At 43.1% G+C, this 25360-nt stretch overlaps 1 protein-coding gene across 2 annotated transcripts; it reads left to right on the top strand.

Moving 5' to 3' along the window:
- Positions 1–643: 643 nt before the first annotated feature.
- EIF3K (eukaryotic translation initiation factor 3 subunit K) lies at positions 644–23559 on the top strand. 2 transcript variants are annotated; one of them, XM_033955668.1, is made up of 8 exons: positions 644–797; positions 6121–6219; positions 6353–6473; positions 8193–8267; positions 9368–9434; positions 14864–14941; positions 21497–21622; positions 23444–23559. In XM_033955668.1, the coding sequence occupies exons 1-8, from the start codon at positions 724–726 to the stop codon at positions 23473–23475; spliced, it is 672 nt and encodes a 223-aa protein (XP_033811559.1). In that variant the 5' UTR covers positions 644–723; the 3' UTR covers positions 23476–23559. The 2 variants fall into 2 exon arrangements, with proteins under 2 accessions (XP_033811559.1, XP_033811560.1); XM_033955669.1 differs by lacking the exon at positions 14864–14941.
- Positions 23560–25360: the final 1801 nt, after the last annotated feature.

Raw genomic sequence — 25360 nt, forward strand, 5'->3', positions numbered from 1 at the left:
GGGTTGGCCACTGTTGGGAACAGGTTACTGGGCTTGATGGACCTTCAGTCTGTATCAGTAGGTAAACTCAAGTTTAGTCACAAGGGAAAAGCATTCAGCATAAAGGGATCCTACCCATACCTAATGTGGTATATAAATCATTCAACTTAGTGAAAAAAAATGGATGCTACACTGGAGAAACAAGCCAGATACTAAAAGACTAGTCAATCACATATATTAAAACATTGCAATGCCAACCAGGATGTCACCGTGCCATCGCCCAGTTGTTTGGCTGCAAAATCTTACGAAGTATTCTGCGTAAATGCAGAGTGCTAAGCAATTGCGCAAAATCCCCCCCCCCTCAAGAAATAAACGATTATTTGATTCCAAAAAACCAGAAGGGAGCCGCGTTCTTTACAACGCGATGAAATAAAGGTCAGGAATAAGACACATTCAAATTCCACATTTCCCGCTCCTCATGCTGCTACCCTGAAATAGACAGTGCTGAACTTTACCAGGACCGCGACCCTTCAGGTTACCGGCCACATCAACCCCCATTCTCACCTCACCACTAGCAGAGCACACGCGTGCCGCAAAGAACCCAAACCCCCCTCCCCCACTCGTTCCTTTTTACGTCACCGACGCGACGACCTTTGTCTCGCCACAGGAGCGTCGGGACGTAGACCGGAAAAGGGTGGTCAGCAAACCGGAAGCAGGCAGTGCTCCCGCCTCTTCTTCCGGTTTATGCTTGTTGCAGGCATGGCTTCCTTTGAGCAGATGCGGGCTAACGTCGGCAAATTACTGAAGGGGATTGACAGGTGAGGGGAGAGGATGGGAGCGTGCAGAGGTGAAGCGGGTGGGGTATATTGTGGTTCTCTTTCCTGGGACAGTAATCAAGAGAAGGGAGAGATCGGCAAGGCTGTTAGGCAACCCGAAAAACTCAAGTCTCTTCTTCCCAACTCTACACACCTAACCCTCTTTCCAGTCCCCCCTCATTAGCCCTTCTTTGCCTCCTCTGAAACCCTCACCCTGAGCCCCAGCAGCCCTTCTTGCAACCCTCCTATCTCCCTTAGCCCCGCTGCATTCATTTTATACCTTTCCTGCCTCCTTCCCACCAGCTGTGTTGGGGCTGTGCATCCAGGAAGGCTGGTTTGTCTTCTACTTGGAGTAGGCTAGAACCGGGGAATCGAATCCCTCTCGTTATGACCTGGTCCAAGTTACTTACCCTTACATTACCTCAGGTATAAACTTGGATTGTGAGCCCTCAGGGGATATAAATTTACAACTCTATCTCTGTCATTCACCTTTGTGACTTGAAAAAAAAAGTGTGAGCCTAATCCAGAACCCCTTCCCTCTTGAGCCGCCTGCTTTAAAGCAGAGTTCAGAATATTGACATAGGAGCTCTGTCTGTCTTGCATGTGCAGTATTTCCTTAGAAAACCAGGGACCAATTTATAAATGGGAGGTCAGAAAGGTGATTCGATATACACAAAAGAACTGACTCAAAAAATAGAAAACTGTCTACAGAGAGTGATCAAAATCTTATATACGCCGCTCAGAGATATGAAACTCAAAAAAGGAAGGCTAAAAAGCCACCCTTGTAAAAAGTTTATCTTCCAGTCATTGCGATGTTTACAAATGATCACTCTCTGAGACTAGATGGAAATTTTGTTTCAAATGTTTCAATGACTTAGTTACTACTGTTTCAATAAGCAGTGTCTTTAGAAATGCTTCAATTGCTTACAACAATCATAGTGTGCATAGGATACATTGTCCAAACTGATTGCATATAGATAAAGGCATTTAGCTTGATTATGGGGGTCCCAACGCGGCCCTGTTTCAATGTCTGCTTCAGGAGACCCGACAAGCTGATTCAAAAGAGCTTATGTTCAAAAAAGTTCTTCAAATGACTGTTGAATATCCGTGCCAACTATGCTGTTTCTAATCAAAATAAAAACAAGAAAAGTTTTAACACACACTGCGGGAAAATTATTACACCTACAACGTGAGACAATGTCACAAAAAATTCCCTGGCCACACATGGGAAGTGGGAGAAAAGCTGAAAACATGAATACATACCGCTACTAAGCTGTCTCTAAAGCTTGTAACTGACGGAAGAATGCTGAGCAATTACAATGCTTATTTAAATATGAGCCGAAAAAGAGGCTTCCCTAACGTGGGTGCGTACGTGCTGACATCATAATGACAAAAAATGTTTAAATACAAAGCTTAAGCAAGAACTGCTGCAAAACTATAATGGTGCAAAAAATAACTGATGTTGACAAAAATAATAATAATAATAAGAGCATGCTTTTGAATTCCATTCCTTTTTTGAGTTTCATATCTCTGAGCGGAGTATATAAGATTTTGATCACTCTGTAGACAGTTTTCTATTTTTGGAGTCAGTTCTTTTGTGTATATTGCATGTGCAGTATGCTGAGCCTTGCTGACTTTGCAGCTTTATGACTATTTGTTCATACAAGTGGCATGTCACATCAGGGTAAGTGCCCATCTCACCCTTCCCCCCCCCCCATCTTGTTGTGGGGCACCAGATTCATATCTACTCTGTGGAACACCAGAATTGTTGCCAAGTTAAACTGTGATGCTCTAGGTGGCTGCCCAGGTGGGGGGAAGGCTGGATATGTGAATCAATGTTGTGACTAGAGGAAGACAGACTTGATGTAGAAGAGGCCAGCTTTTTAACAGATTCTGGGCATGTTTGAGCCTGGTATAGGAAACAGTGGTAGGAAAAGGGAAACTTGAGCAAAAGATTTGAGGGCTAGGGAACTGGTGTTAGATCAAGTATGGAAATTTTTTTAAATTTAATTTTATTTATAATTTTCAATTTACAATTCAAGTATCACTTGTACAGAAAATAAAGATAAGCCAATAAAGCACTAATATACATTTCTACATCCCAAACTTATTACAAGGAAAATCATTATAGCTTAACTTCAACTCTAGTCCACAATAAGGATCCAAGGCATACATAGCGGAAAATTAAGGTAATATTAACAAACTAAATTGTTATATAAAAGAAAATAGGCCCTTTAGGCAGAGACAGGTTTAACAATTATCAATTATCCTCTTATTCCCCCTTAAACCTGAGGTGCTGTAGACAAGAATGTTGTCAACTGGCTTGGATCAAAGAAAACATATTTTTTCATATGATATTGTATCACACATTTACAAGGGTGTCGAAGATAAAAAGTCGCCCCCAAAGCTATAACCTCTGGTTTTAGAAGAAGAAATTCACGTCTCCTTTTTGTGTATCTCGAGCCAGATCTGGAAAAATCAATATTTTAAGTCCCATAAATTTCTTAAGTCTATTTTTGAAGAAAAGCCTAAGCAACCAGTTTTTATCTGGTGCTAAGGCTACTGTAATCAAAAGTGTCGCTGGCATAGCCATTTCTATATCAGAACGCTCCAATATTGCAGTAACATCTAACGGTTGCTGGTCCTTTTCTTGTAAGCGCTGCTGTTCCTCTCTTTTGATAGGTAGATAATAAGCCTGCGTAAGAGGTGGCAACATATCTTCAGAAATTTCCAATATTTCCATCATATAACGTTTCACTATGTCTCTTGGTGATATTGTTGCAATCCTCGGAAAGTTAATTAATCTGAGGTTATTATTTCTAGAGGAATTTTCTAAGGATTCCAGTTTCCTCCTCAAATTAGTATTATCTTTAATTAGTGTTTCTCTAATCTGTTTAGAAACTTTTAACTCCTGGTGGATATTTTCTAGGGAGCTTTTAGATTCATCAAATTCAGCTTTTAAATTCCCCATTGTAACCTCTTGAACTTTAAGTCTTTCTTCCAACTGGCTCAGTTGGGGTTTCACAGATTTTGCCAAATCTGCCACCAGATCCCAAAGGGAGTCCAGGGTTACCTCTCTGGGGTTTTCAATATGAAAAGCATTAATAAAATGAGAAGTCTCACCAGTTGATGTTCCTTCTTGAACAGCATTCCTCTGGTTCCAAATTACACCTTCAGTTGTTAAGCTCTCAGTCTCTTCCAAACTCTCCTGAAAGGGAGAGTTAGTCTCCAGTCTCCCCTCTCTGATCTCTGTGGCCTCCGAGGGAGAGCACTGCTCATGCTCCAACAGCACTTCCTCTCGTGGGGAGCTGGTAACCTGAGGCGGAGGGGGAGGTGCTCTGGCGTTGGGGCTTAATGTTGTTTCCAAGCCCAGGGAGTTAACATCCGTTCCGCTCCTCCGGTGCGACTCCAGCGGGACCCCCGACGCCTGGGGTGTCTCCTGCATACGTCGGAGAATCTCCTCGATATTGCCGAACACCGCTGCACCGGACTGCCGCGAGGCTCCAGCAGCACTGCGTCCTCTTCGTTTCGGCATGAAGTAAGAAGCAGAAGTCTCGAGCAGCGTGTTAAAGATGTTAGAGGTAAGACTCTTCGGCGTGTTACTCAGCCGGAAGGGTCTGCGGCCATCTTGGATCTGTTGGGGTTTTTTTTAATTCCAAGTATGGAAATTTATATATTTCATCTACCCAAAATGGAAAAGCCATGACTTTGCAGATTGGATGGACCAGTTTTGGGTTGTTTTTTTTAAATGTTATTGTTTGCCTTTTGTATTTTGCTCTCATTTTTTCAGTGGTAGCGTAAATTGGGTTATGTTTCAGGTACTGTAGATATTTTCTCCTCCTCAGAAGGCTTCTAAAGGCTCTATTTGCATAGAAACACAGAAAATGACAGCTGATAAAATCCTATCCAGTTGCCTACTTAGACCCAGATTCACTAAAGATAGTGACTCAATCGCTGTTGGCCGATTCTCTGGCCAATTTTCAAATAGTGATTGATTCACTATCAAGTTTGCATGCAAATGATTTGCATGGAGACTCACCAACTCAGTTGCTCAGTGAGTGATTGAGTCGGTGAAGAGCACTGACAACAGTGACAGGAGAAGCAGTCTCCTAGTTTATTTAATATAGTTGTTCACTTGGGAGAGTTTGCTGATGAAATGGGGTATCATAAACGGTCTCAATTGAAATAGAAGTCATATGTTATACACTTCTCCCTCCGTATTTGCGGTTTCAGCATTTGCAGTTTCAATCATTCACGGTTTTTAGCTTGCTGGCCCCTCTCCCCCCCCCCCCCCATTATGTCAGCTTGCATAGAAAAATCGCTGATTCCAAGCGTTTACAGAGAAAATTGCTGCTTCCCAGCACTTTCTTCACCATGTTTTGCCTCTCCTTCAGGAACAGGCCAGGTCTCCCACCATGTTATTCGCGGTTTCACCATATTCATGATGGTTTTTAATAGAAAACAGCAAATAACATGTGAAAAAGTTATTTGCGTTTTTTCTGTATTTGCGGTTCTGTTAATCCCCTATCACAGCGAATGCGGAGGGAGAAGTGTATAGAGTTATAGATAAATTGTGACACTAGTGTGTAAGAAATATTTATTAAAAAATTTTTTTTGTGGACTGTCTGCCATACCTCCTTTTTTGATTAATGATATTTTATTGAGGGTTGGATACATCGTAAAGTGATCTGTGTGTGTTTTTCTGAGTAACACAGTTACCAACAGGTCTACAGCAGTCGGGTTGTAGGATCGTAAAACCCGATGCAAAATAGCCAAGCAAATGTTAGTGAATCAATCACTTGGCTATTTTGCATGGCCGGATCAGAAAATGGGCAATTGATGGGGAAAAATACGCGGTGGGCCGTTTTGTGAATTGGGTCGGTTAGCAGTGATTGTCGCTAAACATGACGATCGCTATCTTAAGTGAATCGGTCCTTATCCCTTCCTGTCCATTAGTGATTCTTTATTTCAATTATTGTCTTCACCAACTCTGCATGGAGGCCTTTCTATGCATCCTCAATCCTTTCCTGTAATGATCATGGTAATGTAATTTGATTACACAAACTTCATTATTTTCAGCAGGGCAATTAGTAAATGGAACCCTAAGTTTGTACCTGAGGAAATGAAGGATAAAGAGACTTGCTCCATGTCGCACAGAGCATGAGTGGAATTTGATTTGATTCTCAGTCAGCTGCCCTAACCACTAGGCTACTCTTCCATTGTTTTAGTATGTTACTAGGAGAAAGACTATACATAGGAAAAGGGACTGATATATTGGAGAGCTGATTAAGAAATCTCCTCCTCTTGGTCCTTTTTTTATTCCTAGGTATAATCCTGAGAATCTAGCCACTCTGGAGCGCTATGTGGAAACTCAGGCCAAGGAAAATGCTTATGATCTGGAAGCCAATTTGGCAGTCCTGAAACTGTAAGTGTGTGTATGTGTTCCTTTTAAATTGCAGAATAGCTTAAGCATGCTGGGCTTTAGATAGACTGAAGGGATTTGTTACCTTTTGGAAAGTCTTGTAGTTTATTTTTCCATTCTGATTTTCATTTTCTAGATATCAGTTTAACCCTGCTTTCTTCCAAACAACTGTAACAGCTCAAATTCTGTTGAAAGCATTGACAAACCTTCCTCACACTGACTTCACGCTATGTAAATGTATGATTGACCAGACTCATGTATCCTTCCTTGGCATGGGAAAGATGGAGAGGACAGATTTCTGATTACTGTATATACTTGAATATAAACTGAGATTTTTGAGCCAAAAATGGGGGTCTCGGTTTATATTCAGGTCCACCTTAAATCCCGGTGGAACAGTGGTGTGGTAAGCCAAGTCGGGATGGGAACGATCCCTTCCTCTCCTGAGGTGAGGTGTCTGGTCCTGTCCCTTCCGTCAACCAGCTGTAAAATCACCACGCACACCTTCCTTCCCTCCCTCCCTTCCTGCTGTAGAATCAATGTGCGTGCCTCCCCCCTTGCTGTAGAATCAACATGCATCCCTTCCTTCCCTCCCTCCCTCCCTCCCTGCTTTAGAATCACCACAGGCTCCCTCCCTCACTTGGAGGAGCAGTGTAGGCCTCCCCCCTGGTGGTCCAGTGGGGAGAGTAAGAGCAGGAGTGATCCTCTTACACTCCTGCTCACGTAGTCTCACTGAAAAAATGGCTTCTGTGAGTTCCTGCAGCAATTCGCTTGTGGTGATTCTACATCAGGGAGGAGCGTACATTGATTCTGCAGGAGGGATAGGGTACACATTGATTCTACAGCAGGGAGGGAAGGAAGGGGTAAGCAGCAATTCTATAGCCAGTTGACAGCCTCACCTCACCCCAACACCTCACCTCGGGGGAGGGAGGGATCACTCCCGTCCCAGTTTGGCTCGCCACACCACTGGATCCGGGGAGAGGCCAGCCCCATGTTCAGGAAGCAACTTATTAAACAACAAACTGGTACATCCAATCTTCTTGTTTTGCTGCTTCATTTCCTTTGTGGAACCTTTTGGTGTAATTTGGATTTTGTTGTTTAGGTGTACAGCTAGGCAGCATTTGAAAGTAAACCCTTGGTTTATATTCAAATTAAGATTTTCCCCTAAAAAGGGAGGGAGGTGTTATCTCGGTTTATATTCTAGTATATATGGTAGGTACATCTTGTTCTTTAGCAGATGAATGAACTGGTAAATTGATGCAGTAGACTTTGAGGGGGGATTATGGATGGACTTCTCTTAAAACTTAATTTTAATTGTCATGTTTATATAAGTAGATGGGGTTTCTTTTTTTTATTGTAGTCTGCCTAGTGCTGTTTGTAAATGGGCAGGGTATTAAGTTTAATAAACAAATTTCAATTACATAAACAGGAGTGTGTTCATTAGGTGATCAACCTATTCTCACAAACTGCTTGCAGAAGGGTGTCAAATCACATCTTTCAGCTCTTCCTCCGTCACCAGTGGAATATAGTGCCCTCTTCAGGTTTTCCTTATCAAGCGAACTGAGAAGTGGTGTTCTGTTCGTTGTTGGTTTTTTTTTATTTGGGGGTATTTTTCTTCAGTGCCTAAAGGACCCCAAATTTGGGGATACTGTGCCTGGGAAAAGATGAAGACTCCACAAGGATGGGCTGCAGCACAGAGGGCACTCCCAGGTATATCTGTGGAGCTGGCCTGCTAAAATTCTCATTAAGCAGAGTTATCTAAATCAGCATGTTCAAAGGTTAAGCGACTGCTCAAGGGCACACTTGAAACTGCTGGCAGTGCTGAGATTGTAGTCCGACTCTCCAGGTTTCACAGATTTGTAGCACCACTTCTTAATCCTTACTGAAGACGATGTACTAAAAGAGATGATGCCCTAAAATTGCAATGTCTGTTAATTTTGTCATTGTTACTTTAAGTTTCCTTGACCCTTGTTGCTTAGCAAGAAGAAAGGCCCATTAGGCAGATCCTATACTTGGGAGATCTTTTAGAGACATGTCATTTCCAGTCATTCTGGGTAAGTAGCTGAAGAAACATGGAGAGAAGCCAAGTCCAGTGGAAAGGACCCATCAGTGCTATATTTTACCAATCAAACAGATATTTTTCTATTACGGTTGGAGAGAAAGTGGTTCCTGCTATTCTACAAAGATAACAGCTGGTAACATCAAGTTTTGTGAAACTATGATACTGTGCTTGTAGTTTTCTTTAGTGTTATATTTGTGATGAAGTCACCAACTACCATTGAGACTTTACATTCAGCTTCTGCATGAAAGTCTCTTTAAAGCAGTGTTGTCCAACCTGCGGCCCCATGAAGTATTTTGTGCGGCTCCAGTCGAGGGCGATGCAGTGTTTTCCTCTGCTGACCCCGGGTATTTACTGTCTTGCCGTCTCCCTCCTCTGTCTTGCTGCAGCGTTTACGCGGCCCCAGAAAATTTTTTTCGGCCCAGGGAAGCCAAAAGGTTGGACACCCTTGCTTTAAAGGATCCTGTTTGCAGGTACATGATGTCACAGTGAAGCTTTCTTGGTGGAAACAGTCCACCTTATATCTTCAGGATTTTTTTCCCCTATCATCAGCAAATAATCATTCCCATGTGAGCACAAAGAGCACTTAACTGGGACAACATTTGCAAGACTGGGAATAGAAATGATGTACTGAATGTTAGTATTTAATAATTTGTAAGTTAGGGATGTAGGAGTTCAGGCCCTGATTATTGCAAACAGGTTTTCAGGATATCCCCTAATGAATAGGCCTAAGAGAGATCTGCATGTATACTACCTCCATTGTATGTAGATTTATCTTATGCATATTCATTAAGGATATTATTAAAACCTGGCCCGTTTGTAGCACTCAAAGTCCTAAACTTTTGCAGCCCCAGTCTAATGGGTGACATAGCACCATACAGTATTACTATATGTGTTGTAACCTCCTATGCCTTATTTATTTATATAGATATAGATAGATAGATAGAGATATAGATAGATAGAGAGAGAAATACAGTAATGGATACATGGAACAGCCTTAAGTGTTAAGGAAAGGAAGCAAACTGAGCAGCCAAGCTGGACCTTCCAGTGCTTATCTCCTGTTACATTGTATGTGGTATGTTTTACTTCCTGCAGCAAGCACTGGATGAGAACCTAGACCTGCTGGATGGGGTGATGGGCTTTGAGGATTCTGTCAGAAAGTGTAAGTGCATTAGAGGTTAGATGTGATTTTCTGGATGTCTTATTCCTGCACATGACACTGTCTGCTACATTCTAATTCCTTTAATATACTGCTTACAACATAGTAACTAAGTAGTGTATAACAGATATACGATGGAGCGTTGCATACCCATGCTTATTCATTGTGGATATCTTGAAAACCCAAGTGGGTTACAGCCCTCTAGGATTACGTTTGGGGCCACCTACTTTATCCTGGGAATCATAGCACCGGCCCTCACCCTGCATTTGACTAGGTCTCACTTTTTAAATGGTCCTTTCAAATTGTATTCTTTGCTCAGTGGAAACCTCGGCCTTATTTTTATCATGTTGTGGTTGAATTGTTTTCTGATGTCATTTGCATATCAGACCAAGTACTTCCAGTCTTCAGTGCTGGGGCTTTTTTATGAACCTTTTCATTAGTGTGGCATTTTGTTTTTCCTCTTCTTCCCTTACACATTTGGCGCTAGAAAGCTTTCACTTACAACTAATCTAATCTTTGATTTATATACCGGGTCATCTCCTGAAGGAGCTCGACTCGGTTTACAAGTACAGTCAAACCTCAGTTTACGAGTAACCCAGTTGGCGAGTGTTTTGCAAGATGAGCAAAACACTCAGCAAACTTTTGACTCGTAAACCGAGCATTGACTCGATTTGCGAGCCCCCACCTGACCCGACCGCGGGAACCAATAGTATTGCTCCCCCCGAGGCCACCGGCGCTTCTATTGCCTCTTCCCCCCCCCCTCCCCGACTGGCCCTGTCCTTATCCCTGCACCACCGGTGATAAAAGTGCCTGCCGCCGGTCTGCTGCTAAGCCTTGAACATCTGCGCATGCTCAAGGCCTTCTGGATCTCATCCTCACCGAGATTCTCATGAGATCAACACCTTCTTCCTTCTACTGACTACGCCTCTCTTTATACAGCCCAGCATCCTTCTGGCAGCAGCCACTGCCTTGTCACACTGTTTTTTCGCCTTTAGATCTTCAGACACTATCACTCCAAGGTCCCTCTCCCCGTCCTTGCATATCAGCTTCTCTCCTCCCAGCATATACGGTTCCTTCCTATTATTAATCCCCAAATGCATTACTCTGCATTTCTTTGCTTTGAGTTTTAGTTGCCAGGCATTAGACCATTCCTTTAACTTTTGCAGATCCTTTTTCATCTTTTCCACTCCCTCTTCGGTGTCTACTCTGTTACAAATCTTGGTATCATCTGCAAAAAGGCACACTTTTCCTTCTATCCCTTTAGCAATGTCACTCACAAACATATTGAACAGGATTGGCCCCAACACTGATCCCTGAGGGACTCCACTACTCACCTTTCCTTCCTTCGAGCGACTTCCATTAACCACCACCCTCTAGTGTCTGTCCGACAGCCAGTTTCTGACCCAGTTCACCACTTTGGGTCCTAACTTCAGCCCTTCAAGTTTGTTCAACAGCCTCCTATGAGGAACTGTATCAAAGGCTTTGCTGAAATCCAAATAAATTACATCTAGCATATGTCCTCGATCCAGCTCTCTGGTCACCCAATCAAAAAATTCAATCAGGTTCGTTTGGCACGATTTACCTTTTGTAAAGCCATGTTGCCTCGGATCCTGTAACCCATTAGATTCAAGGAAGTACACTATCCTTTCTTTCAGCAAAACTTCCATTATTTTTCCAACAACTGAAGTGAGGCTCACAGGCCTGTAGTTTCCTGCTTCATCCCTGTGACCACTTTTATGAATAGGGACCACATCTGCTCTCCTCCAATCCCCAGGAATCACTCCCGTCTCCAGAGATTTGTTGAACAAGTCTTTAATAGGACTCGCCAGAACCTCTCTGAGCTCCCTTAGTATCCTGGGATGGATCCCGTCTGGTCCCATCGCTTTGTCCACCTTCAGTTTCATAAACACTCTCCTCCGTGAACGGCGCAGAATCTACTCCATTTTCTCGTGTAACATTGCCAGACAATCTCGGTCCTTCTCCAGAATTTTCTTCTGTGAATACAGAACAGAAGTATTTGTTTAGCACATTTGCTTTTTCCTCATCAATCTCCATATATCGATTTCCAGCATCTTTTAGTTTAGCAATTCCATTTTTCATCTTCCTCCTTTCACTAATATATCTGAAAAAATTTTTGTCTCCCTTTTTTACATTTTTAGCCATTTGTTCTTCCGCCTATGCTTTCGCCAGACGTATCTGTCTCTTGGCTTCTTTCAGTTTCACCCTGTAGTCCTTTCTGCTCTCCTCTTCTTTGTTTTTTTTATATTTCACGAACGCCAACTCTTTCGCCTTTATTTTCTCAGCCAATAGGTTGGAGAATCATATCGGCTTCCTTATCGGCTTTTGTTATACAAAACCCCTCCCCCCAACCCCCTCCCCCCTTCTAAGTCCTCCTTCTAAATACAATACCAATATAAGCAGTGCTATAAAACAAAATGATACAGGCCTACTAACTGTAACATAATGATACAGATAAATATGGAAAAAACAGTTAAGCAAACGGCTGCGAGTCAAGGGAGTCATGGTAGTCCAAAAGGGTTCCCAAGTGCGTTGAAAGACGCGCCCTGGGAGAGAGGAAAAGTCTGTTACATCTCTCCGTTCCTACATCAGGAGGGTAATCATCCGACATCGCTAAATGGAGTAATCCGGGGCATCCCCCTCAAGCCATTTCAACAAGATACATTTCAAGACGATAAGGAAGACAGCAACCCCCCTTCAACGAGGGTAATAGTGAGGAACAGCTCCAAATAAGAACAAAGGGGAGCGTTGAATGGCAATGTTCCAAATACGCTCAACAAAATTAAAAATGGCATTCCAAAAATATTGGATATTAGGACAAGTCCAGAACATATGTCCCAAACCCACTTCAGGGGCTTGGCATCTAAGACAGGCAGCTGTCGCACGAAGTCCTGAGAGATGAGCCCTCTTAGGAGAAATATACAAACGAAAGACCAACTTATAATGCTGCTCCCAAAAGTTTATATATTTGCGAAGGGCGGGCAACATACGGACAGCCTGCAAAAGTATATCATCAGGTAACGCTACAACAAGATCACGAGCCCAAGCATCTCGCAATTTAGAATGATCAAACAAGGGGGAGTCATCCTTGAAATGATAATTTATAAATCTGTGTGCTCCTTGAATAATAAGTTCTAGTGGTATTCCAATACAAGGGAACTAAAGAATCAAATATTCCGTAAAGGGATTTGAAAACAACACTTGCACACTTAAACTATATCCTAAGATGAACTGGAAGCCATTGAAGCTACCTGGGCCTTGGAAATTTTCTTCATTATTTTGTATCTCCTGCCCCCAAACCACCTACCTAATCTGGTTGTTGCAGTGACAGTTTGCACCAAGGATATTTTTGTTTATGAAAATGTTAGGTCATTAATTCTGGAGTAAAGAATGACATGGGGACAAATTTTTCCCCGTCCCCGTGGGGACAAATTTTTCTGTCCCGTCAAGTTCTTTTCCTGTCCCTGCCCCTGCCCCATTCCCTCAAGCACTGTCCTCAATCTGCACAAGCCTCAAACACTTTAAAATCATAAGTAGCAACATTCTAGAGCTCAGACTGTGATGTCATAATGCCTCATTCCACCAATGCCTAAGCTCCGTCCTCATCTGCACAAGCCTCGAACACTTTAAAATCATAAGTAGCAACATTCTAGAGCTCAGACTGTGATGTCATAATGCCTCATTCCACCAATGCCTAAGCTCCGTCCTCATCTGCACAAACCTCAAACACTTTAAAATCATAAGTAGCAACATTCTAGAGCTCAGACTGTGATGTCATAATGCCTCATTCCACCAATGCCTAAGCTCCGTCCTCATCTGCACAAGCCTCAAACACTTTAAAATCATAAGTAGCAACATTCTAGAGCTCAGACTGTGATGTCATAATGCCTCATTCCACCAATGCCTAAGCTCCATCCTCATCCGCACAAGCCTCAAACACTTTAAAATCATAAGTGTTTGAGACTTGTGCAGTTAAGGCAGAGCTTACAGGAATGGGGCAGGGACAGCGGCAAAAGTCGCAGGGACTCGAGCCCTTTTTGTAAGGGATGAATTGCTATGTAAAACGAAGGATTGGATTGGAGTTCCGACAGGGACAGATTTGTTCCCGTGTCATTCTCTATTCTGGAGGATAGAACAAAACTTGGATAAGAATAAAAAATTTACAGACCTAAATATAATAAGAATTAAAATTATTAATTCCTCTTAACAAAAATTCCTTACACTAGATTGAAAATTCAATGTGTAGTGCTGTCCGCACTGTCTTGTCCTACCCAAGGCATGGGTGTGTGCCTGCTGCCGACAACGCTAAAACACTGTTCTTTTGCTCTGCAGTCTACTGCCTCTTCCTGAAAACCTCCCAATTCCAGCAACCACACACATGCTTAGTTAACAGTGTTGGCGCAGATCAGGGAGAGACAGCAGACTGCAGAGCTACAATCTGCCATCTGAGTGCAGTGCTGGCCCACCCAGGCCCAAGTACCAACACCGTGCCTGCTCCTGCTGGCACATCCAGTCTACCATCTGCCGAGCTGTAGAAGAGCTGCGTTTGTTTCAGTACCAGGTCACAAGGCAAGAGTGAATGACCTGTTTTCTGTCTTGTCATGCTTTGTCATTGTTTGAGTAACAATATTTATTTGTTGTGAGATTCCTGAACTGAATGAGAACTTAAAAGTTGTGGGAGAGGATTGAATAAAAACGGAAACTATCATTGCTGCCAAGAACTAGAATAAAATAAGAATAAAAACTGCATGTTTTGCAAATGAATAAAAACTAGAACAAAACTTATTTTCCAGATTAAAATATCACTGGTCTCCTCCTCCTGGAATCCTGTAGTGGTAGTCCTTGAATCTGGCCACTAAGTGGCTTTCTTCAGCATTGACTGCCTCCCTCGAGGAACAGAGGGATCAATATGGGTATTGAGCTCAGGATCTTCATATGTTGGGATATGGCATTTGCTGGCGAAGATAACATAGATAAAAGTATGAGAATAATAGAAGTGGAATAAAGTTAAGGCAGAATCACTATTGAAATAAGATTTAAAATACAGGGATCAATGACGACTATGGCCGGATTGAGTTATGCTGCTCTTTCGGCAATCTGATGATCCTGGGTAATTACAACAAATTTCAGTGCGTGCTCTGCTATTATAAAGTATTAATGTACGTTCTAGCTGGTTTGGTAATTCATTATATGTATTGATACAGAGAAGATAGATTGTAGCAAGTAGGATAAATTTGCTAGTTGAGCCACTGGTCTGGCCCATACAAGGAATATTGGCAAAACTGAGGAAACTCATTCCACTTTGGGGCTTTGCATTTATCAGTACTCCTTTATAATTGTGTTGTCTTTAATCTTGTGACCTAGTACAGCATGTTCTTGGATGTGCAAGTGTTTGGTCTCCCTTTTTTCCTCAGTTATCTGCCACGTGGTGGGGATCACGTACCAACACATTGACCGTTGGCTTTTGACAGAGATGCTGGGGGATTTGACAGGTGAGCTTTTCCTTCTGGATGTAGCTAGGATAGCACATAAACAGAATCACTGGACAGCTAGATACCCAGATGTAAATGTATTTTCCATTGGCAGTGTTTTGGGACTGCTGGGGCGGGAGAGTAGGGTAGGGTGGGCTCCTCTTAGACATCTTCATGTTAATAGAACTCCCATAGGCACTCACATTATAGAAGCAGTCTTTAAGGAGCACAGCTGTGAATGCTAGTGATTAGCATCCTTACATAGAAACATAAAGGCATATAAAGACCATCTGGCCTGTCCAGTCTGCCTATTAGAATAGCCTTACTGGGTCAGATGAAAGGTCCATCAAGCCGAGTAGCCAGATCTCACGTTGGCCAATCCAGGTCACTAGTACCTGGCCAAAACCCAAGGAGTAGCAACATTCCATGCTACCGATCCAGGGCAAGTAGTGGCTTCCCCCATGTCTGTCTCAATAACAGACAATGGACTTAGGAAATTGTCCAAACCTTTCTTAAAACCAGCTACACTATCCGCTCTTACCACAACCTCTGGCAAAGCATTCCAGAGCTGTGAGTGAAATAAAATTGCTTCTATTGGTTTTAAGAGTATTTCCCTATAACTTCGAGTGCCCCCTAGTCTTTGTCATTTTTGACGGAGTGAAAAATCAATCCACTTGTACCCGTTCTACTCCACTCAGGATTTTGTTGACTTCAATCATATCTCTCCTCAGCCGTCTCTTTTCCAAACTGAAGAGCCCTAACCATTACTATCCCTTCCTCTCCCTTAGAGATTCTATGTACTTGTCCTAAGCTTTCTTGAATTTAGATACAGTTTTCTCCTCTACTGCCTCCAATGGCAGGCCATTCCACAAATTCACCCCCTTTCTGCGAAGAAATGTTTCCTCGGGTTACTTCTGAGTCTACCTCGTTTCACCTTCATCCTATGCCTCCCCATTCCAGAGCTTTCTTTCAATTGAAAGACTTGTTTCCTATGCATTTATACCATGGAGGCATTTAAACATCTCTATATTGTCTCCCCTCTCCTCACCATCTTTATTACAAAGCATACATCTTGAGATCTTTAAGTCTATCCCCATACGCTTTATGACAAAGATCATTTTAGCAGTTGCCCTCTGGCCTGACTACATCCAATTTATATCTTTTTGAAGGTGTGGTCTCCAGAACTGAACGGCAGCCTAAGAACATAAGAATTGCCGCTGCTGAGTCAGACCAGTGGTCCGCTCATGCGGCAGTCCCCAGGTCACAAAAGGAGACAAAACACCTCTGCACAACTAACCGCAAGTCCGAAAGAAGAGAGCAGAGTGTGCCTGGTCTTCAAACCCACATTATTAGCAACCAATCATAAAATCCATGTGGACACGTTTAGTAGATTATAAACACGAGCACACATAGTGGATCATGGACTCGACACGGGCCGTGTTTCGGCTAGAGTGCCTACCTCAGGAGTCCACCACTGTTAAGTAACAAATAAAAGTTCCACATCAAATCCAAGAGGATACTCTGTGGAAAGCACTTTGATGCTGAGAGTGTCTTAGGACAAGAGTTAGAAAAAGTGGGTTTGAAGACTAGGCGCACTTTGCTTTCTTCTTTTGGACTCCAGAATTGTACACAGTATTCTGAATGAAATCTTTAACCAGAGTCTTCTATACAGGGGCATCATTACCTTTTTATTCCTACTGCCCATTCCTTTCCCTGTGTACCCAATCATCTGTCTAGCTATCACCATCAACTTTTCTGCCTGCTTAGCCACCTTAAGATCATCACATATGATCACCCACAAGTCCTGCCCCCACAATGTTTTTTCACTTTCTGAACTGTTCCCTTGGATTTTTGCAGTCCAAATGCAAAACCCTGCCATTTTTTTAGCATTAAATCTTAGCTGACAAATTCTGGACCATTCTTCAAGCTTCACTAGATCTTTCCTAATGTTATCCACACTATCAGGGTTGTCTACCCTATTACAGATTTTGGTATCACCAACTGACTGAGAACAAACTCAACAGAGTTTTTATTACACTCAAGACCTCAAACACCCAAATACTCATACTTATAATTGTTTTTTCGCGCCCAAAATGGCATCCCATTATCATTTTGGGTTCTAATGTTAGACTATAATTGCAGTGGTGTGTGAGGAACACATGAGGACTTCTAATGTCTAAGATAGACAAAAGTATGTTGGAGCAGAGCAATAGCCTCTGAAGAAACTCATCAGTGAAATGGCTGGGTAACCGTCGGGCTTTTAAGTTAAGTGCTCTTCTTTATATTAATTGTCCACCACAATTAAATAAAAATGTCAATAAAACTCTGCACAAGACTGATGATGAACACTTCACCACAATAAGGGCACGAAAAAACAATTATAAGTAGTGTCTTGGGTGTTTGAGGTCTTGAGTGTAATAAGAGCTCTGTTGAGTTTGTTCTCAGTCAGTTGGTGATTAATCGATTGAACAAATGGTTTTTCCATAGACAGTGTAGATTTTGGAATCATTCATAGAGGCAAACCTTTTCAGACAGTCCTTCAACAATATCATTTACAAATTATTAAAAAGAACAGGCTCATCGAACCTTGCATCACACATCTTTATCTTCAAGAGTGAGCTCCATTTACCACTACTCTGTCACCTTCCACTCAACCAGTTCCTAACCCAGTCAGTCACTTTAGGGCCCATTCTGAGAGCACTCCATTCATTTTTTAGTTGTCTATGTGGAACCATGTTAAAAGCCTCAAGGAGGGAAATGGCTACAATTGGAAAGAGATTGTATTGAGGATGGAGGCCAAGCCACTACTGGGGTTGTGGCTAGAGTATGTTCAGAAGAATATAAGAAGGCTACAGCTGTCTTTCTAAATGTGTAAGGTGCAGATTTGGCCTAAAGCTGGAAAAAGATGGAACCATCAAACAAAGAATAATGGCTTAACTGATTAAGAAGGGCAGTGTCCATGGGAAAAGTTAACAGCTACAAGAATGGGAGTCCTATGGGAAGCTTGAAGAGAATTGGACAGAGGTGATGTCATGTTTGGAATGCACGTGATTTCTTGCCCAGCTGTACAATGAGGAAGTGGGGCCTACATGGATAGAGGGAAGATGGAAATATAAAAGTTATAAGTATGGTGTCTTTGTATGGTATTTTGTAGAAGCGGATCATGGTAAATACTCTTTTAAAAAAAAACACAACAAAAAAAGCAGAAATGACCAAAGTCCAACACTTATGGTACATCAAATTGGACAAAACATAACATAGCCTAACATAGATGTGTTTTGGTAAATCTGCCTCCATCAGAGGTTCAACATGATCAGGCAGATTTGCTTGAAACATGGCCCATGTTGGGTTTTTGTCCGAATTTGATTAATGCGTTAGACTTTCATTAAAGTTATGTGCCAGCTTGATTCATTTGGTCATCTCTGCTCTCTTTGTTTTCATTGATATCTGGGGTAGAGATCACTTTTCTGTGTTGGTTGTTTTTTTTGTTGGGGGCGGGGGGTTTGTGAGAGATCCATGTGTATATAAATTTAGAAGGTTCAGGCTTCCCTGCAGTTAGAGCATTTTATTCTACACATTAAAGCTGTTCTTTACCAGTTAGTGGGCCACTGTTATGTCTGGAGATAGATCACTAGAACTACAGCTGTTGAAAACTTATGCTATAAGAGTCAAAACCTGAAAACACTTGTAGCAAATCTGCCATTTACTGACACAGCAGTCAGCCTGAAAACCTAACTATATTTTAATATGGAAAAAAGTTATTTCCCAGTTCCCATCTGAGGAACAGTGGGTTCCCATTCAAGAGAGTGGGTAAGACCTTAATAATCCCTATAATTAAAAAAACCAACTACAGATTGTTATTTGAGTGCAATATGACCCCTTATAGAATCGGTAAAATATATCCAGAGACAAAAGGGGATTACTGGAGGAGATGTGCAGGAAGTGACACAATGCTAAATATCTGGTGAAAGTACCCAGGAGTAGAGAATGACACGGGGAAAAAATCTGTCCCCGTCACTGCACCATCCCCGGCCCACCATCCTCTGCACCGCCCCGTCACCGCCGTTCCCTTCACCTCACCGTCACCGCCATCCCTTTTACCACCCCGTCACTGCCACTGCCATCCCATTCACCGCCCCGTCACCGTCCCCGCAGCATCCATATAAGCCTCAGTACTGCGAAACACCATGAAGACAGAAGAGAGTCCTGCCACTACTACTACTGCACTGAGAATCTGTTTCAGTGCCTCTGCCCTGTAGTAAAAACAGAACATAAAATAAATCAATTGACTTGTCCTCCCTTGCAATGACATGTCCCCCATGTTCACCTATAGCTCAAATCAGGTCAATTGTGCACACTAAAAATGCAGGAGGATCTGGAATGTGAGCACAGGCAGGCAGTGATACAAAAACAGCAGACACCCGACCGATTGCAGCGTTCCGCCATCTCCTTCCCTCCACCTCACCTTAGATGTAGAATATGCCGGCTTTATTTTTCGCCCAACCGCACGCGCGGCTGCTCATTTGTTCAATATTCTCCTCTGATGCAAACGGAAACAGGAAATTGCAAGAGAGGAGAAGATTGAACAACTCGAGCAGCCGCGCGTGCGGCTGGGCGAAAAAGAAAGCCAGCATACTCTACATCAGTGTTTTTCAACCTTTTTACACCCGTGGACCGGCAGAAATAAAATAATTATTTTGTGGACCGGCAAACTACTAGGGCTAAAATTTTAAAACCCTGTTTCCGCCCCATCTCCGCAAGCTCAGTCACCTCAGTAACTATAGAAAAATAGACAAATATAGTGCAAAATATAGACAGCAGATATAAATTCTCAAAACTGACACATTTTGATCACTAAATTGAAAATAAAATCATTTTTCCTACCTTTACTGTCTGGTGATTGATTTCATGAGTCTCTGGTTGCGTTTCCTTCTGTCTGTGTATCCTTTCTTTCTTTCTGCACTCAGGCCCAAGAATTGTCCCTTTCTATTCCCTCCCTCTTTCCTTCCTATGTCCTTAGTGCCCCTGGTGCCTCCTTCCCATGTCCTTAGTGCCCCTTCCTGTCTTTAGTCCCCCCAGTGCCTCCTTCCCATGTCTTTAGTGCCCCAGTGCCTCCTTCCAATGTCTTTAGTGCCCCTTCCTGTCTTTAGTGCCCCTAGTGCCTCCTTCCCATGTCTTTAGTGTCCCTAGTGCCTTCTTCCTATGTCCCTCTCACTGCCTCCCCTCTGGCCTTGGTCTGCATATTCTCAGCATGTGCAGCGTGCTAGAACCTGCCTGGCCGAATACAATAATGCAGTAGATATTCTGGTTTTAGCTCCACCTTTAGAGCAGGACTACCCGGTAAAGCTTTTAAACCAGTAAAGCTTTTAAACTATGATTCCCATCCACCATACCAAGAATTTTTGTCCCATCCCCACCCCCGAAGCCTGCCTGCCTGTCTACCTTTCTCCCTCCCTAGCCAAAGCCAGCCTGCTGCCTCCCTACCGCTCAAAAAAAAAAAAAAAAAAAGCCTCCCTCCTTTTCCTCTTCTCTTACCGCCATGCTGCAGCTGCTAAAGCCGGAAGTCTTCTTTCCGACTCAATTCTGAAGTTGGAGAGGACGTTCTGGGTAGTAACATAGTAAATACCAGATAAAGACCCGAGTGGTCCATCCAGTCTACCCAACCATACATGTTCCATAAATTAATTTAGTTTAAATGGTCCTTTTCTTAGATATTTCTGGGCTAGAAACCCAGAGCCCTGCCCGGTAGTGTGCTTAGGTTCCATCTACTGGAGTCTCCATCAAAGCGCATTCCAGCCCATCTTAACCATCTCAGTCATCGAAACCCTCCCCAGCCCGTCCTCAACTGAATGTCCATATACGGGACACAGGCCATGCAAACCTGCCCAGTACTGGCCTTAGTTCCTTCAATGTATACCCATTATTTTCTGATTAGAGATCCTCTGTGTTCATCCCACGCTTGTTTGAACTCTCACTGTTTTCTTCTCCACCACCTCCCCCGGGAGCGCATTCCAACATCAACCACCCTCTCCGGTAAGAAGAATTTCCTAACATTACTCTTGAATCTCCACCTCAAATTATGCCTTCTGGTTTTACCATTTTCCTTTCTCTGGAATAGATTTTGTTCTACGTTAATACCTTTCAAGTATTGGGTAGAAGGACTACTGAATCCCACAGTACCTAGTAGGTGTATAAGATGAAGTCACGACAGCAAGGGAAGATAATGTATGTGTGAAGTATTATTTAACAGAGAACAGAGCAGCAATAAGAATTAAGCAGTGCCCGTATCTGAGCGAACATATACAAGCAGAAACAGGACTGGGAAAAGTCTGAAGGCAAAGATAACAAAGTGATGGAGTCCTGACAGATACACAAGTCCCAAGCGGAAAAACTACTGATGGGGGAGGAGAAGGAGAGGAAATTAAAGATGTGGATGTAGAATTGGAAACTGTTCAAGTTTTGACATTTTATTCATAGACTGTTCAGGAAGTTACAGTATGTGTAAACTCAATTAAAAAGTTAACAGTATATTAAGCATTTACTGAGGAAGCACCTTTTTCACCTCTCCCTTTGTAGATTCCCAGCTTAGAGTATGGATGAGCAAATACGGCTGGACAGAAACGGATAGTGGAAAGATTTTTATCTGCAGCCAGGAGGAGAATATCAAGCCCAAGAATATTGTAGAAAAGATTGACTTTGAAAGTAAGTGTTTATGGAAAATATGTGTTTTGAGGCTTTTGACCTGTGCATCACAGCATGCCTGAAACTCATAGGAAGGCAATGGTGCAAACCAGGACCACTTGTGAGAAGTAAAACACTGCTATTATCTCTTACAGCTAAATAAACTGAGGCAAGTGGAGGAAAAGGGACTTTCCCAAATTAATATCTGTAGCAAAGCTAGGATTAGAACTAGGGTTGCCCACCCCTTCCCGGCCCATCCCCACTAAGCCTAAGGCCTGATTGGCCCAGTTTCTAGAGGCTGGACCAATAAGGCCTTAGGCTTAGCGGGGAAGGGGCGGGCCTGCCTCATTTCGACAAGGCGGGCCGGACGGCAGCAAGATCTGGCTGGCCGGCCAACAATTAACCAACAATTTAGAGCTTAGTTGGGGAGGAGATTAGGGGGGTCATCGGGGGGGTGTTAGTGCAGGGAGCAGTGTTAGCATAGGGGAGCATTAGTGCGGGGGTGTCCGGAGGGGGGCATCCTCCGGCAGGAGGGGTTGGGCACCCTCCTGCCGGTGATCAGGGGGAGACAGGCGGCCGCAATAAGTATAGTGGCAGCATCTCTCCCTCTACTAGGGAGACGTGTAGTGACGCCTAGGTTCGCCTTAGCTTAGGCAATGTTGCGGGCCTCCCTAGGCGTCCCTAGGCTCCTGGAGGCACCTTCAATATTGGCGGCCTGCCTGGGGAGCATTTATTAAAAAAATAAAAAAACATGCATCCCGATTGGCTAATTAGACAGCTGTAGGACGCCTACATCTGCTTAAAATCGAGACGCACTTTTCAGAATCCAGGCCTCAGAACCAGCTCCGGTAGCATGCAAATGTATGCCTTCTTTACAAAACAAGGTGTAACTGCGAGTGTACTCTGGTATTTTACCAAATATATACCTGCATCACAATGCTTTCTGCTAGCCCAAACTATGCCTTCAGAAGCATCTACTCACTGAGCAGAATTTTAGGAAGGATATCTGACGGATATAGACATTCTGGTGTGAACATCAGACATGAAAGTCTACTTCTCATGTATTTTAGAAAAGGATCTGCTGTTTTAAAGTACATGAAAAATGAATGTGCAAGTGCTGGCTGTGTCCAACATGAACATCTATTTTATAAAGTGAAACTTCCAAACTATGAATGGGGCATAACAGGAGATTTAAATGTCTATGTGGCAGAAGCAGATCGTTCATATTATAAAGTGTCACACAGACATTGATGGGAAGTAACGTAATGATTAGAGCAGCCGGCTGCGAACCAGTGCAGAGATCCAAAGTTTGCTAGTTCAATTCCCCTTGCAGCTTTTTGTATTTTTGGGTGAGTTTTTATTTTTCCTTAATTGTGACAGGGACAGGAAATTATCTATTGTGACTTCCATTACTCTCCAGTATAGAACTGCTCAGAGCACCTTTCTATAACCTGGACAGACTAAGCATCAAGGCTAAAGATAGACATCCATCATTTTGAACATGGATGTCTCTTCCCCTTCTGCAATCTGAGTTGCACGTTCATCTTTGGCCACTCGCCAGTCCTGGCCAAAAACACTTCCAGACCACTCCTCCTTCCCCTATGGATGTACTGCAATTTTAGAAGTTCATATCCCAGCTTTGCAAAATCAATATTTGGACAACCATGCTTTATGAATGTCTAAATGCTGGTTTTCAGATGGCTTGTGTGTGTGTGTGCAGAGCCTTGTACTTTTTATAAAAGCTCTTTTCTGTATGTAAATCAGGATTTATACATAGAAAATGCTTTATAGAGTGATTCTCTTGTCTTTAATTAATTTTGCCCTTTCCTTCCCTTGTTTCAGGTGTATCCAGTATCATGGCATCTTCGCAGTGACTGTAGCCCACCAGTTGCCAACAAAGCCTTTCCTCTTTTAAAATAAAATAAAAATGTTAAATGTTATCTTTTCTTATTTCATAAGCTGTTGTCTGGGGTTTTTTCTCTGCACCTTATACACACAGCACAGGGGCCACAGAGGGGATTTAGATAAGGAAGGGAGAAGAGGGCATCTGAATCTGGACAATGAGGTTTTAGCCTAAAATTGGGGGGGGGGGGACAGGCGAAATATAGCTGGATATGAGCTTGTGAGTCTATTTCTCATTCCCAATACATAGTTTCCCTTTGCTATCCAATTTTATTCCTTTTAGGGGTAAATATTTAGCCACTGGAAGTCGGTGTTTATTTTTCACAGCTGCAGCATTCTGGCTAGATTTCAATGCTGGGATGATATTTAGCATTTCCCCCCCCCCCATCTTTTTTTTTTTTTTTTTTAACAAAACCATAGCATGATTTTTAGCACCAGCTATGGTGGTAAGAGCTCCGAAGCTCATAGAATTCCTATGAGCATCGGAGCTGTTACCGCTACGGCCGGTACGAAAAGCCACACTACGGTTTTGTGAAGAGAGGTAATCACCTTAGTTAAAACAAGAAAAATAGAACTGAGTTTTATGCGGTCTGATTTGCCAACTGGCTACAGCTTTTAGGTGTATTGAGACTTTAATTCTTTTGTTTAACACAACCAAGTGATGTAGCAGTGCAGGTGTGGGGAATGAGTGCCATAACCCAGTTGGGTTTTCAGGATTTCCCCACTGCAAATGTATGAGATCTATTTGCATACAACGGAGGCAGTGCATGCAAATAGATCTCATGCATAGGCATTGGGGAAATCCTGAAAACCCAATTGGATTGCGGCCCTCATTCCCCACCCCTGTACTAGTGGTTACTACTGATATTCAGTGGTACTAACTGGTTAAGTGCTGCCGCAATCCCCCAAAAAACAAGGCAAACAACCCCATGACAAACATGCAACAGAGAGAAAGTGGGGAAGGAAGCGTACACATCAACCTGAGATAAAGTAGAGTTTATTGAGTACAGTCAACTATTAAAATGCAAAACGTGCAATGACCACTCTATCTGTGAAATGATAGACAAGGTGTACTGAATCCCTACAGCTATTATATCCATGATCTCATGTGTATGCCTGAGAGTTTTGCGTGCCTTTTATTTCTATTGTACGCAGCTCTCTCATTTACACTTCCCCCCTCCCTATTTGCAATTTCAATGTTCACAGTTTCGATTATCTGCAGGTTTTTCCTACTCGGCATTGGGGGGAAAAAACAGCCCCGGGACTTGGAGGGAGGCGATCAGAGGCGGTGGGGAGGGTGATCGGAGGTGGCATGGGGGCGATTGGAGCATGGATGTTACCTGGTGGTCTAGCGGTGACGCGGGGCAGGAGCGATCTTCCTACACTCCTGCCCCGTGCAGAGCCGTGCTGTGAGTTCCCGTGATCTCACGAGACTACAACAGGGAGTTCCTGTTCTAGTCTTGTGAGACTACAGGAGCTCAGCAGCATGGCTCTGCAAAGGGCAGGAGTGTAGGAACATCACTCCTACCTTGCATCATCCCTAGACCACCAGGTAAGGTCCGGGGGGTGGGTCAGAGCCGACCAAAAGTTATTTGCAATTTTTCCCTATTCGCGGGCTGGCTCTGCCCCTAACCCCCGTGAATAGGGAGGGAGAAGTGTGTAGTCAGTAGAGAAATCCTGAGAACCTGGTTTGCTCGCGGCCTTTGAAGACTGAAGTTGGACAAGCCTGACTACAGTAAACATGCACACTGTGAAAGGATGCTGTGTAGAGTAGCTTCATCCTGGTGTAGTGGCCAATCCTGAAATTATAGAGCAGTCTTGTTAAATAAACCAACCAAATAGGTTCCCCTGTAGTAG

The sequence above is a fragment of the Geotrypetes seraphini genome, chromosome 8 (assembly GCF_902459505.1).
Source record: "Geotrypetes seraphini chromosome 8, aGeoSer1.1, whole genome shotgun sequence".
Classification (NCBI taxonomy): Eukaryota; Metazoa; Chordata; class Amphibia; order Gymnophiona; family Dermophiidae; genus Geotrypetes; species Geotrypetes seraphini.